General features: G+C 43.0%; 1 protein-coding gene across 2 annotated transcripts in view; it reads right to left on the bottom strand.

Annotated features, from left to right (window-relative positions):
* EFCAB11 (EF-hand calcium binding domain 11) overlaps positions 1 to 16,150 on the bottom strand; it is a 178,166-nt gene that overhangs the window by 21,053 nt on the left and 140,963 nt on the right. Inside the window, exon 7 of one of the 2 annotated variants that reach the window (XM_024736239.1) lies at positions 12,458 to 12,807. The exons of the other annotated variant lie outside the window; for it this stretch is intronic. Coding sequence (XP_024592007.1) covers positions 12,774 to 12,807 — 34 coding nt within the window. The 3' untranslated portion in view covers positions 12,458 to 12,773. Of the gene's footprint in view, positions 1 to 12,457; positions 12,808 to 16,150 lie in introns of those variants that run through there. 2 annotated transcript variants of the gene reach the window in all.

The following is a 16,150-nucleotide window of genomic DNA, read 5'->3' as shown; positions in this document are numbered from 1 at the left end:
CTCGGCCAAGTGCAAGCGTCGCTGCACAGCACAGGACGCCAGCAGCTTCCGTGGGTCACCCTGCATGGAGCTTGGACGCTGTGGGAGACAAACATGGGCTCCAGCCGGCCTCGCAGGTCCCAGCCTTTCTTTACCTTAACCTTGAGGTTTCTCAGCCTCAGCACTGATGCTGTTTTAAGCCAGATGATTCTTTGTTGTGTGGGGCTGTCCTGTGCATTGTGGGGTGTTTAGCAGCATCCCTGGCCTCTACCTGCTAGATGCTGGTAGTGACACTCACGGCAGTTGTGGGAATCCAAACTGTCTCTAGGCTTTGCTGAATGTCTCCCGGGGGGCAAATCACCCCGGGTTGAGACCACTGTCGTCATATCCATGTTTCCTTCCCAATTTCCGGCCTTGTGACCTACAGCAACTTCAGGCCCACTTTCACACGCAGAGGCGTATGACTCAGAGACTCCTTGAGACCTCGCCGCCAGCTCCCACGGTCACAGTCTAACCCCACAGTCAGTCCCTTATCTTGTGTTCCTCAGGGCTGTTCCGCTCAGGGCTGCATTATGACGTTCATGTAACCCTTCCTCTATAAAAAAATAAAAGATGATATGCAAAGGCTATTTTGGTATAAAAACAAATACTATGTAGGCTGGATTTATTATTAGATATTCATTTTTATACTCATTTTAACTAAAATTAGAGCTTTTGTGGGCCACTGCAAGGAAGGGGGAGCCCTAAGCATTGTGTCTTTGATAGAGGAGTTGGCCCTGGGCCTGCTTCTTCCCCCGGAGCCTAACAGGTGCTCTCACTTCCCACAATTATCTTCTTTGTAATCAGAACAAAAACACATGCAGCAGTGATTTGCTTCTTTCAAGACCAGCCTGACTTTAGGGGAGGAACTCCAAGTACTTGAGGCTGCAGTCAATGGGAGCAGAGCAAGATTGGGCTAGGGCCCTCCACGAGTCTGCCTCTTAGCCCACTAGCTGGACCAATAGAAATGACGGATGCGATTTAGGGAATTTGGGCAAAAGATGAGTGTGAAATAAAACTCCCTTTTAAAAGCACATCAAGGAAAACACGTGTGTCTCAAGGTGAAATTGTAGACATGTGTTTGCTATGTATTTTCCACTAGATTGTTAATAATCGGATATAAATCATCCAGTGCAATCAGATGGACCAATCCTGGGGTCCCTTTCCCCACCAGTGACGGCTGTTTCTGATTAGCACAGAGCCCCCTGCCCTGACGAACAATGGTCTCCTCTCGGGCCATAGAGGACAGGAAATTAAGCCATCAGGCCTCTTGCCTATTATTCTCACGCTATCCTCAAGCTGTAAATCCATCAAATATGAAAGGCAGAAATATAAATTGGGGCCAAATTGGAGGAAGTTGGAGATGCAGTTTTATTCCACACGTCTCTCAGAAAGTTTGTCCACAAATGTTCAGTATTCACTCTGGAATTAAAATACCCGCTTTACAGCAGATGTTTTATAGACGGGCACCACTGTAGATGGTAAGAAGTTTGTATCAGAGCACCAAATATTTCCTTTAGCAAGAACTCTGCTTTTATCTATGGAAATATCAGGAAATCATTTTGAGTCGAACAACCAAAATAAAGGCAGTGGAGTTTGAGATAAATGTTAGGAAAATTGCGTAACCCCTGGCGCCGTCAAAAAGATTTCTGAATCCAATAAGTAGCTGAAGAAGAGAATTCAATTCCATTTTTTCACTTTGTCTGCCAATTTTATAGCACTTCATTTAAAATGGAATCTCTAAAGAATCAATTCAAATTAGTTTTACAGTTTTCCCCCAAAGAATCTGCTTTAAAATAAATTGAATTGGAGCATGAGACATAATATGTGAGCATAAAATTCATGTTAACTAGTCCCACGGAAAAAAGTTCTCATAATAAGGAAACAAATAATCACACATGACTGAGCTAAAAATAGTCTTTAGATTTGCCAGTTTCAAAATTGAACAAAAATAGGGAGAGTTGTTATAATAATGATATGGCACATTTCCTCCTAATGAAATGGCCTTGAATTCTGTAATCAATTACAGAAAGAATCCTCTGGGCAAAAAGAAAAATACCAGACATGAGTTGCTGTCCTAAATAGAGTGACAGCAATGCAAATACCTTCCAGCTGGGACTAAGCTGCCTCTGCTGGAGGCTTCATTACTGAAGCCAGAGCCGAGCTGCGGTGAGCAACAGACTGAGCAGGACCCTTCATCATCTGTGGCCCCGTTTATAAAACAGCTTCTGCCGCTGTACTTGCTCTGTTTTGATCAGGTATATTGAGTATAAATATTTATTTGAAATCTCTTTATAAAGTTTATTGGGAGTCTCAGGCTCCTTGAGAATAGGGACAATAGCTTATGTGACTTGGTAACCACCCGTACCTATCACAGCATCCGACACGTGGTAGGAATCCCATACGTGTCTGAGGGAGGAACATAAGAATGAATAAATCAATGAATCAATTTAGCGTTAAAATCACATTAAACTTAGTTATTATACCTTAAAAAAATTTCACAGTTAACTTAGGAAATGTACTGTTAGTTTAATTAAGGAGGGGATAGTTGGGTGGTGGTGATTTTTTTTTTCCTCTGTTGAAATCAAGAAACAAATACGTAGGTTTATCACTGAATAAGGCTTGATGGAGATTCTTTTTTTTAATTTAACTTTTTAATGTATTTTATTAAAGGATAGTTGATTTACAGTGTTGTGTTAGTTTCTGGTACACAGCAAAGTGATTCAGTTATACATATATATAATAGTTTACATCTGCTAATCCCAAACTCCCACTCCATTCCCCCCTCACCCTTCCTTGGCAACCACAAGTCTGTTCTCTATGTCTGTGAGTCTCTTTCTGTTTTGTAGATAATTTCATATTTTAGACTCCGCATATGTGATATCATATGGTATTTGTTCTTTTCCTGACTTACTTCACTTAGTATGATAATCTCTACCTCCATCCATGTTGCTGCAAATGGCATTATTCCATTCTTTTTTATGGCTGTGTAGTATTCCATTGTATATATGTACCACATCTTCTTTATCCATTCGTCTGTTGATGGGCACTTGGGTTGTTTCCATGTCTTGGCTATTGTGAATAGTGCTGCTATGAATATTAGGGTGCATGCATCTTTTCAAGATACAGTTTGGTCTGGATATATGCCCAGGGTTGAAATTGCTGGATCATATGGCAACTCTATTTTTAGTTTTTTGAGGAATCTCCATACTGTTTTCCATAGTGGCTGCACCAGTTTACATTCCCACCAATAGTGTAGGAGGGTTCCCTTTCCTCCACACCCTCTCCAGCATTTGTTATTTGTAGACTTTTTTTTTTTTTTGCGGTACGCGGGCCTCTCACTGCTGTGGCCTCTCCCGCTGTGGAGCACAGGCTCCAGACGTGCAGGCTCAGCGGCCATGGCTCACGGGCCCAGCCGCTCCGCGGCATGTGGGATCTTCCCGGACCGGGGCACGAACCCGTGTCCCCTGCATCGGCAGGCGGACCCTCAACCACTGCGCCACCAGGGAAGCCCCCCTGTAGACTTTTAAATGATGGCTATTCTGACCAGTGTGAGGTGGTACCTTGTAGATTTGATTTGCATTTTTCTAATAATTAGCGATGTTGAGCATCTTTTCATGTGCCTATTGACCATTTGTATGTCTTCTTTGGAGAAATGTCTATTTAGGTATTGATGGAGATTCTTTAAGGCCCTGCCTGAAAGTAACCATATAGGAGAAGTTTAACTTAGTGGGACCCGATATCTTGGAATTTAACTATGTCTCGAAGTATGGGCCAGTCCCTCTTTCCACAATACCCATTGGAGCTTCCTTGCATTTCCACCTTACCTATCCTTCCATTCTTCAATCCACCCATGCATCGGTCTATAGCCATCTATCTGATCATCTGTCCATCAAATACTTAGGGTACAGTGATGAACAATAATAAGAGCTAACATTTACTGAGGACTGACTTGCTCTATGTCAAACACTGTTATTAACACTTTATGCTAATTAACTCATTTAATCATCCATCATCCGCTTCTATGAAGGATGTGCCATCATATTCCACACTTAACATTCAAAGCAACTCAGGTGCAGCGAGATGAAACACCCTGTCCAAGATCACATCACTAGGAAGTAGGGGAGTCGAGATTTGAACCCAGAGGGTCTGGCTCTAGAGCTACCAGTCTGCTGCACTAATTAGGCAGGAATGCTCTTGACCTTCACAAGCTTTATATTCTAGTGGGAGAAACAGAATTTAAACACATAATTATGTAATTTTAACCATTAACAACTACTTTGAAGAAAAAGTATAGGCGTTACAAGAGTACGTAAAAGGGACATTAGGGTGGGTGGGTGATGAGGCATAAGCAGGAAAGAGTGTTCAAGGCAGAACAGCATGTGCAGGGGAAAGAGGTGTCTGTGCTGGGGACCCATGGGGCCTTTGGTGTCTACTGATGTCAGTATGATCAAAAGTCAATTCTAACATGAGCCTCTTCTGATGCTCTCCATCCCACTGACTTGCACCTAGGTAACCCAGTTATAGAAGGCAGACATCTCCAGTTAAGGAGACAGCCTTGTCATCTTCTCCCTCACCCAGTGCCCAGCATATCCACTCTTGCCATCCAGTGCCACCAAATTTAACCCACTGTCCCCATTAATCTATCAGATCCACTTGTTTCTTTCTGATCCCACCCCACCTCCTGAATACAAGCCACTTTCATTTCTTGCTTGGATGTCTGCAGCATTCTCCTGTATCCAACACTCTTCCAGAAAGCACTCCAGAACCCCTCACATCCGTTGTCCACCTGCAGCCAGACTGATAATTTCCAAAGGCAAATCTGGTCATTCCACCTCTGCCCTCACTAAAAACCTCCGATGGTCTCCCATTGCTCTCGAGAAAAAGACAAAATTCCCTGCCCTGGTTTAGAGGGCCCTGCATGGCCTGGCTGTCCCCACTGACAATGTCAGTGTCATCCTAGCCCCATGCCGTGTCTCACAGCTCCTCAGCCACCATGGTTGCCTCCCCTTGGTCTCTGCTTCCTGCCATGCCCCTCCCACCGGGAGGCTTGGCAGTGCCCTTCCCTCTTCCTGGAATGCCATTCCCCTCCACTGTGTTTAGTTAGCTCTTAATCATCCTTTAGATTCCCATTTAATCCTCAGCAAGCCCACCCTATGTCCCTGCTTGGGTACCCATTAATATCTGACCCTTCCCCATTAACATCTCCATCTGAACCAGATTACTCTCTGTTATGGCTGAGTCGTGTCCCCCAAAATTCATATGTTGAAGCTCTAACTCCCAGTACTCAGAATGTGACTGTTTGGAGATAGGGCCTTTAAAGAGGTGATTAAGTTAAAATGAGGCTGTTACGGTAGACCCTAATCCAATCCGACTGCTATCCTTGTAAGAAGAGGAGATTTGGACACAGACATGCACGCACACAGAGGAAAGACCATGTGAGGACACGATGAGAAGTCTGCCATCTGCAAGCCAAGGACAGAGGCCTCAGATGAAACTAAATCTGCTAAAACCTTGATCTTGGACTTCTAGTCTCCGGAATTGTGAGGCAATAAATCCCTGCTTTTTAAGCCACCCGGTTTGCAGTATTTTGTTATGGCAGCCTGAGCAGACTAACCCTTTCTTTCATAGAAACTGTCATAGTTAAGGTTAGTTGTCAAAATTAGTTGCAACTTAACTTTCATTTCATTATTTGATTGCTATCTCCCTGATAAGAATGCAAGCTCTGTAAGGACAGGAACTGGGTCTGGTTTTGCCCACCATGGTATCGCCAGAGCCTGGCACAGTGCCTGGCATATAGTAGGTGCTCAGTAAATACTTGGGGCGTGAATGAATGAACAGACAAGTAAAAACATATGAGTGAGTGGATGAACACACATGGAGAAGAAACAGTAATTACACAGTGGTTTTACCTTTGGAAAGATTCACTTTGGGCCTGGGCTGCGTCTGGAAGCAAGGGCACCTTGTCCTGGCCAATTTGAGTATTAACATGCATTTATGTAATTTCACTAGATACAGCAAATTCCTGGAATTTCAAGTTTTTACTCCCTCAGAGCAACACTGTTCAGTGAGATTTAATCTCATGGATTTTATTTTTAAAGAGGCAAATAACTCTCTCTAGGGTAAAAAGAAGATAATTCTAAGAGACATAAATCCAGCATCCTTGCAATTGGAAGAAAATATCTTGTTTGTATCAAACCATGATACAAACGGCATGCTTGATTTCCGCTTGGAAAACGTCCTTGATGGTTTCCACGGGACAATGACACAGTGAGAGCACCGTGGAATCACCACACAGGAGGGAGGGTGGGACACACGTGAGAATTTCTGTTGCAGTTTTAAGAGGAGTCTTCTTTTCTGAGAAACTCATTATTCACTTAATTATTCATTCTGTTTATTTACTGTAGAGTTATTACACATAAATATGGTGCAAATCCCTGGAATCCTCAAACACCAGATGCCAGTTTCCCTCTGCAGTCCCAAAAGACATAGCCAAGCCATCACTGTGAGAATTAAAACAACAACTAAAACCCAATTAAAATTGTGCCAGCATGTTCATTTCCAAAATAAAAACCCTGGGAATGAATAAGCTTTTAGTCACTCCCCTGACTGCTTCTGCAAAAGAACAAACACAAAAAACTTTAAACTAAAACTGGCATATAATTAGTATTTAAATCACAGTTACAATGAACCTCGTATCTGCACAGAAAGGGCATTGGCTAAGTCAACGTCGTATTATTTCTCCCATTTTCAAAAATCACGTGATTGAAGAAAACGCCATTTTGCTTTTCAGAATTTCTATGTGTCTGGCCAAAGCCCAACGATGGTGGAGGAAGAAGCCAAGATGGCGACATGAAGTTTGGGGTCTTGGAATCCACAGGTTACACAACCTCTTCCTCATGACGTGAGGGGGCCTCACACCCAGGTGCATCTCACCCACCTGAGTATAAGACTGGGCACAGGAGGGGATGAACATGCAGCCCGTGTTCTTGGAACAAAGGCCAACAGAGCACAGAGGAGGCCTGTCTCCTTCAAGAAATTGTTGGGAGTGCAGAGAGAACCACACGATTGAGGGCAGTGCAGGGCTGACCGCTGGGCTGGAGGACGTTTGTGGGTGCGGGGAAGAAGGAGAGGTCGGGTGTGTGTGTGTGTGTACGTGTTTACAAGTCACCAATCCTCAGGTGATACTGGCTCCACGAAGAACCAAGTGGACTTTCTGATGAGCGTGTGACTGTGGTCACCTCCACTGGAGAGCTGCAGAGTGATGGGAGATCTGTCTGGCCTGCTACGCCCACACCAAATCACAGTCTGCCCAGGGCGTCACTGTGAGACCCGAGGTAACCTTGAAGGTGCTGGCAAATGAGTGCGTTAGTGGAAATATGTGAAGCTCTTCTGGATAGGCCAGAGGCCTGCGGTGCCTCCCCTAATCCGGAGCTCAGACCTGAAAGGCCAGGGGTCTCCATTCTCAGCGTTGTGGTTATAAGGGCGGGCTCAGAAGACAGGCTGTGCAGGTTCAAATCCCAGGTCTGCCACTGACCTTCACTGCTCTGTGCTTATTCCCCATCTTGACAATAAGGATAATGCCTCTGTCTTAGAGTTGCCACAAGAATTATCTGTGATAGTGCGTGTGAAGTGCTGACAGCAGTGTCAGCCAATGGCAGGCACATACTAAACACTGGTTTCTACCATCAAGGCTGGTAAATTCCAGTCCGTGTGGCAATTTATCACAGGGCTGAGCTTTGTGCTAACACTGTTGTTTTCTACTTTGTATTTCCAAGGCAGCTGATAAACTGTTTGTTTCACTCCTGAGCAACAAGAATGTTGCTATTCCCGGCACCTCAGATTAAAATAAATTCATTGCCTCCTGTCTCACAATGCCCATGGCCATTTTTGTTACCTGTTGCAAATATTTTCTAGTCACGTAGCCTAATCTGGGGCCTATTTGCTGAGAAGGCAAAAACATTTTCTAATCTTTTTGGCAACCACAGTGTAAAGTATCAGGTCCACAAAAACACAAAAGGTCTTCATTACTAATATATGGAATAGGAACTCTGTAATATTTCATTATTGCTTTCTTATTAACATAACGTTAATAGTCTGTAGCTGCTTTAACAATTCCTGGGCATGAAAGCCCGGTATATTAAGTTATGGCTAAGATTAGATATATTAAATTTACCTCCATGATATCATGAAAGAAACATGATAGAGCTGAGAAAATCAATTTAAATTAAAATAAAATCATTCTGTCTTATGCTTCAGTTTTCAAGGCAGCTGCTCTTAGATCAGCTCTGACGTGACCTCACTATCTGAGGTCTGAAGTTAAGTGGGTGCACCCAGGCCTTTCCTTCCGGGTGTTTCAAGTCGAGTTGCTCAGTGTCTTCACTTGGGTGGAGCAGGGGTGCAAGGGGAGATGAGGAAGCAGAGGCAGAGGGAGTGGAAAGTTAAGTGTGTGGCTTATGAGTTTACAGTCACACCACTCGTCAAGTTAGGTACCAGGGACGGTAAGATGGCAGCATGTTCATAAGACATAAAAACATCGAACTGGAAGATCGCTTAGAGACAGCTAATCAATCATTTCCCAAAGTATAATCCATGGAACATTAGTTCTTTAAGACGGCTCTCTCTATATCCTCACGTGCACAAAACACACACACACACACACACACACACACACACAAACACAGAATTACATGGTCCATCAAATAAGTCTGAGAATCTCTGCATTGTACCCATTCCTTGGAGTGCCATAACGGACTTCCACATTTTAAAGTTTCTGTGAACTCCTACAGTAAGAAAACACCCATTTGTCATGTTTGACCAAGTATTTCCTGAGCTTCCCTGGCCACGGCACCCTTTGTTCATATAACACTTATTTACGTCTAACAGGCAATGAGCAATCTTATCTAAGTCAACCTCCTCCTTGAAATTGATGAGGAAGAGGAAACTGAGGCCCAAGGAAAGTGTTTGACTTGCCAAGGAGCATAATTCAAACACTGAGTGGAGAGGGGAATTCACATCTTTGGATTCTTAGCTCTGCCTCTCAGAGAAACTTCCCTCTCATTCATCAACGTATGTAAACCTGTCATGCACAGGCACGGTGCCAGACACTAAAGACACAAAGATAAAAAATGGTCCTGGGGGCTTCCCTGGTGGCGCAGTGGTTGAGAATCTGCCTGCCAATGCAGGGGACATGGGTTCAAGCCCTGGTCTGGGAGGATCCCACATGCTGCGGAGCAACTAGGCCCGTGAGCCACAACTACTGAGCCTGCGCGTCTGGAGCCTCTTCTCCGCAACAAGAGAGGCCGCGATAATGAGAGGCCCGCGCACCGCGATGAAGAGTGGCCCCCACTTGCCACAACTAGAGAAAGCCCTCGCACAGAAACGAAGACCCAACACAGCAAAAATAAATTAATTAATTAATAAACTCCTACCCCCAACATCTTCTTAAAAAAAAAAAAAAAAGGTCCTGGCTTCAGGAAGCTCATAGTCCAAAGCTGGAGGTGGAACTGGAAGTGTACCGGCCACACTACAATGTGAGGAGAGCTCAGAAGTGACTGCTGTGGGAGTGGGTCCAGAAGAAAGTATGACTCATCTCCCAAGGGGTTACGAGTTAGTTGTCACACAGGACGTGAGGTTGGCATGGGGCCTTGAAGGGTGAGCAGGAGTTTGCCTCAGAACGTTTTTATCTCCCTTAATCCCTTTCTAAGGAGTCCCCACAGTAGCTCCCTTGTGTGGGATGATGTTCGCATAAATCACCACAGGATTCTGTCACCTGACTGGACCAGGATCAGGGTCCCAGGGCAGCCAACAGGAGTGTCTAGGGAGTGCTGTCCAACAGAACTCTGTGCAATGATGGACATGTTCTCTTTGGCGTGGTTCAACATGGCGGCCACCAATCATAGGTAGTTATCGAACACTTGAAATATGGCTACTGGATATGGCTATCCAGTGAGGAACTGAATTTTTTTTTTTTTTTTTTTTTTGCAGTACGCGGGCCTCTCACTGTTGTGGCCTCTCCTGTTGCGGAGCACAGGCTCTGGACGCGCAGGCCCAGCGGCCATGGCTCACGGGCCCAGCCGCTCTGTGGCATGTGGGATCTTCCCGGACCAGGGCACGAACCCGTGTCCCCTGCATCGGCAGGCGGACTCTCAACCACTGCGCCACCAGGGAAGCCCTGAATTTTTAACTTTATTTAATTTTGATTAGTTAAAATTAAATTTAAGTAGTCACATGTGCTGGTGGCTTTAGACAGCACAACTTTAGACTGATTAACAGATTCACTTTGTGATTCCAATTTAAAATACAAGTTGGGGGACTTCCCTGGTCGTCCAGTGGTTAAGAATCTGCCTTCCAATGCAGGGGACACGGGTTCGAGTCCTGATCAGGGAACTAAAATACCACATGCTGCGGGGCAACTAAGCCCGCATGCCACAACTAGAGAGCCTGAGCACCACAAATACTGAGCCCGTGCACTCCAGAGCCCGCACGCCACAACCAGAGAGAAGCCTGTGTGCCTCAACAAAGAGCCCGCACACCGCAACGAAAGATCCCACACGCGGCAACTAAGACCCAACACAGCCAGAATTAATAAATATTTAAAAAAATACAAGTTGGTTTAGACTTACGATTTTGAGTTGAAATTCGAGTTTACAAATACTATTGAAACATTCAAGAGACTTAAGACATCAGATTATAGAGTCTACTTAATTATACTTAAAATTTATTTAAATACATGGGAAGACGTATTTGTTCACTGGAGAACTGAAGGGCTTAAAAGAGAATTGATTCAAGGATTTGAAAACATTAAAAATAAGTCCTCTGACCAGTGGAATTAGCTAGAAATCAATAACGAAAACTAGAAATGCCACATCCTTTGAAAATTTAACAACGCATTTCTGTACAGCCCATGGGTCAAAGAAGAAAGTACAACAGAAATTAGAAAATATTTTGAACAAAATATTAATGAAGACAAGACATACCAAAACTTGTGAGATGCAGCTAAATCAGGGCTTAGATGACACTTACAGTCTTTTTTTTTTTTTTAAACATCTTTATTGGGGTATAATTGCTTTACAATGGTGTGTTAGTTTCTGCTTTATAACAAAGTGAATCAGCTATACATATACATATGTTCCCATATGTCTTCCCTCTTGCGTCTCCCTCCCTCCCACTCTCCCCATCCCACCCCTCCAGGCTGTCCCAAAGCCCCGAGCTAATATCCCTGTGCCTTGCGGCTGCTTCCCCCCAGCTATCTACCTTACTACGTTTGTTAGTGTGTATATGTCCATGACTCTCTCTCGCCCTGTCAAAACTCACCCTTCCCCCTCCCCATATCCTCAAGTCCGTTCTCCAGTAGGTCTGCGTCTTTATTCCGACACTTACAGTCTTAAATATAAGTATTAGAAAAGAAAAAAGGCTGAAAATCAGTACAGTATTTGTCTTTCTCTGTACGATTTATTTCACTTAGCATAGTGCCCTCAAGATCCATCTATATTGTCACAAGTGGCAGCTTTTCTTCTTTTTTTATGGCTGAATAATATTCCATTGTATGGGTACAGATACAGATATATTTTATATTTTCTTTATCCACTCATCCATCAATGGACGCTTAGGTTGTTTCCATGTTTGGCTATATTAACATATTTACAGGCCTTCTGAGACTGGCCACAGGGAGAACCTAGGAACCATACCTGTGGGTTTTCTCAGTGCTGTAGGAATTATGAAGTTCAAAAGACATGCAGAGGGCTTTCATTTCGATAGGTCCAAGGCCAAGGGATTTCCTCCTTTGAAATGTATATTGCAAGCAGTAGGCACTTTTGTTTGTTTGTTTTTTTGAGGTTCTCCAAATGCAATTCAAAAGCAGATATATGAGGTCTCTTCTTCGTCAGAAATCAACCCATATAACAGGTTGTGAGCGTACTTCCCTATGGCAAAAGTCTGACCCCACTGGGACACTGCTGAGAATTCAGAGTCCTATAAAGTTGCCATTAAGTGGTGGCTTTCCATTTCTTGCTAATGTATCCTATAACATTATTTTGAAAAGCTATATATAACCCCTTTATATATATATTTTTAATTGACATCTAGACTTGTAATATACATTTAAAGTGGCAAGGGATATAATTTCCACCATACAGTAATACCTGAAAATTTTAAAATAAACTTTTATTTTAGAACAGTTTTAGGGGCTTCCCTGGTGGCGCAGTGGTTGAGAGTCCGCCTGCCGATGCAGGGGACACAGGTTCGTGCCCGGTCCGGGAAGATCCCACATGCCGCGGAGCGGCTGGGCCCGTGAGCCATGGCCGCTGAGCCTGCGCGTCCGGAGCCTGTGCTCTGCAACGGGAGAGGCCACAACAGTGAGAGGCCCAAGTACCGCAAAAAAACCCACCAAAAAACAAAATAGAACAGTTTTAGATTTACAAAAAAAAAATTGTGAAGATAGTACAGATTTCCCCTACCCCTCACACCCAGTTTCACCTATTATTAACATTTTATATTAGTATCATACATTTGTTATAATTAATGAAACAATTTTGATATTACTATTAACCAAAGCCCATGCTTTATTCAGTTTTCCAGGGTTTTTATCTAACGTATTTTTCCTTTTCCAGGATCCCATCCCAGCTATCACATTACATTTAGCTGTCATGTCTCCTTAGGCTCCTCTTGGCTGTGACATTTCTCAGGCATTCCTTGTTTTTGACCTTGACAGTTTTGAGAAGTGCTGGTCAGGTATTTTGTAGAATGTCTCTGAATTAGGATTTGTCTGCTGTTTTTCTCATGATGGGACTGAGGTTGTGGGGTTTGAGGAGGAAAGCCAGAGAGGTTAAGGGTCATTTTCATTACATACATAAGGGTACATAGTATCAACAAGATTTATCACTGTTGATACTGACCTTGATCACCTGGCTCAAGTAGTGTTTGTCAGGTTTCACCACTGTTACTCTATGTCTCCCTTCCATACAGTACTCGTTGGAAGAAGGTCACTCTATGCAGTCCACACTTAAGGAATGGAGAGTTATGCTACCCCTCTTTGAAGGCAGAGTACCTACGTAAATCATTTGGAATTCTTCTGTAAAGGAGATGTGTCTCAGCTCTGCCATTTATTTATTCAATCATTTATTTGAATCAGTGTGGACTCATGGATATTTATTTTATACTTTGAGTTATAATCCAATACCACTTTATTTTGTTACTCAAACTGTTCCAGCTTTGGCCACTTGGAGCTCTTTCTATTGGTTCTTGTGTCCCTTTGATATACACCTATCAATGTAAGTTGTTTTTTTTTTTTAATTTTCTTTTGTTTTGCTTTTTGAGCATTTCCTCACTTTCTGGCTCATCTTGCATATTTTACCACACTAAAAAAAAAAAAAATTCCCTGTGCTTTACCTATTCAACCCTCCTCCACCACAAAAAACCCTTGATAATCACTGGTCTTTGAGTCATCACTACAGTTTTGCCTTTTCCAGAACGTCATATTGGTACCATACAGAATGTAGCCTTTTCACACTGGCTTCTTTCACTTAGAAATATGCATTTAAGATTCACCCATGTGTTTCTGTGGGTCAACAGCTCATTTCTTTTAATCACTGGATAATAATTCCATTGTTCGGTTGTATCACATTTTGTTTATACAGTCATCTCCTGAAGGACATCTTGGCTGCTTCCAGCTTTGGGTGATGATGAATAAAGCTGCTATTAATAATCTTGCACAAACTTTTTTGTGGAGAGAAGTTTTCAAACCAGTTGAGTAAATATGTAGGTTCATGATTGCTGGATGGTTTGGTAAGACTATGCTTAGCTTTGTAAGAAACTGTCAAACTGTCTTTGGAAGTGGCTGCGCCATTTTGCATTCCCACCAGCAGTGAGTGAGTAGAAGTTACTGAACTGAAAGTTAAACTGAGGGAGGAAGAGAGGGGGAGGAGGAGAACAGAAAATGAGAGACGTCAGGTCACATCGGCGGCCTAACATACGTGTAACTGGGTTCTGAGAGGACATTCTCTTCAAGGATGTCAGAAAAGAAGTGTTTGAAGAGATAATGGCCAAGAGGTTTTCATATTTGATAAAATACATGAAGTATGCTGGAATTTTGGTTTCTATTTGTAGTGGGGGGGTGGAATCTGTTGACACAAGGACATCGGTTAAAAAGCAGGTCAGATAGAACCCTGGATGGCTCAGTGTATGTAATTCTATCTATGGATGTGATAGGGATAGCAGAAACAAAGGCAGGAAGGGCGGGAGGGAGGGAGGAAAGGAAGGAAGGAGGGAGGAAGGGAGGGGAGGGAAAAAGGGGGAGAAAAGAAGGACAATGGGCTTCCCTGGTGGCGCAGTGGTTGAGAGTCCGCCTGCCGATGCAGGGGACGCGGGTTCATGCCCTGTTCTGGGAAGATCTCACATGCCGCCGAGCAGCTGGGCCCGTGAGCCATGGCCGCTGAGCCCGCGCGTCCGGAGCCTGTGCTCCGCAATGGGAGAGGCCACAACAGTGAGAGGCCCAAGTACCGCAAAAAAAAGAAAAAAAAAAGAAAGAAAGACAATGAATAAACCTCATCCCACAAGCAGTCCCATATAAGTAGCAGTAGAGAATGCTTGGTAAAGAAGTTGACTCAAGCACTATTTCTGCCATGTTTAACCTTAGAAACATCATTTAAAGTCAAGGTTGGCTTCCTTCTTTAAAACAAAGAAGATGACCAAACCTGGCTTCTACTTTACAGTGACTATTACTATAATACGTGCGATGTACTTCCAGACCCTTGGTCAATTTTTTGTAAAAATTCAGTATTATTGAAATTATTCTTCCTAATGAATATACTACAGCAAACCTAACTGCTTTGTTCTCCTTTGAAGCTTTTCCCCTGCCAAGGATCAGTAAATCATAAAATAAGGAGTATATTTGGATTTCAGTTTATGTTTTCATATAAATTAATCTGCATTTTCTGTGAAGTTAGAGTGATGCTCTTTTGGATTCACACTTCTGAGCATTTTACCGATTTAGCAATCTAAGAGAAATTTAGATTGAACACTCCATATTTTATTATGTTAAATTGTTTTCAGCCACTTTTGAATCCACGTGGCCAAGCCAATTTAAATTTGTTTTGTAAGAAAGGTCACTCTGTGAGCTGCTATCCCTAATGCCATTACATTTCCATTTGTGTGGGTTTTAACTGTCTAATTCCGCAGTTCTAAACAGATTTCTCAAAAGTTACAAGAAAAAGGAAAGCAACCGTTTTTATTAAACCGAAATTACAATTCTGTAAGTGAAGCGTGAACCCCAAGTACCGTGACTGTTGAAAACTACGGTTTAGAATTTACACACGTAAGTGAGTGTTACCCAATGAGGATGCACATCTATTTCAAAAATGCTTCCATTGTTCAGAGCATTTCTAGAAATCCTCTTTGAAAACCGCCTTTAGAGCTGGCAGCACATTTTAAAAGATATTGTCTCTGGTGGCAAATCTTTGTCTCTTGAAAGTGGATTTGATTAATAACCCAATGTAATTTGGATTAAGCTTGGTGATGTGTAAGATGGGAATTAGTATTTAATACCTACCATGTGATAGAAGCTTGACCTGGGATGGCCAATGAATCGGGATAAACTCATCCTGGATCAAAAACAAAGTGTGACCGAAGAATACGGGCCAGTGTCATAGATGATTTTCCCACTGGAGGTGATGTAGCAGAATAGCAGTTATTTATGCTTAATCAGGCTGGCAGGTTTGGCTCTCCACCCTGACACTCCACCCATCGCCACCAGCTGGCCTGAGCCGCGTTACTTAGACTCTCTGAGGTGGTTTCCTCATTTATAAGAGAGGATGCTAATGTCTGTCTCATCAATTTTCAAGAATAAAATAAAATAATACAAAATACCCAGCAAAATTAGCCCCCCTTTCCCCCCCTGAAGGTGACAATGGGGAAGGAAAAATATTCATACGGACACTAATATACCTAAAATAGATAACTAATGAGAACCTACTGTATAGCACAGGGAATTCTACTCAATCCTCTGTGGTAACCTAAATGGGAAGGAAATCCAAAAAAGAGGGATATATGTATGTGTATAGCTGATTCACGTTGCTGTACAGCAGAAACTAACACATTGTAAAGCAACTACACTCCAATAAAAATTAAAAAACAA

This window comes from Neophocaena asiaeorientalis, unplaced genomic scaffold (genome assembly GCF_003031525.2).
Source record: "Neophocaena asiaeorientalis asiaeorientalis breed wild unplaced genomic scaffold, Neophocaena_asiaeorientalis_V1.1 scaffold152, whole genome shotgun sequence".
Taxonomy (NCBI): Eukaryota; Metazoa; Chordata; class Mammalia; order Artiodactyla; family Phocoenidae; genus Neophocaena; species Neophocaena asiaeorientalis.
The sequence above is the reverse complement of the archived record's forward strand: the minus strand, read 5'-3'. Positions and strand labels throughout refer to the sequence as shown.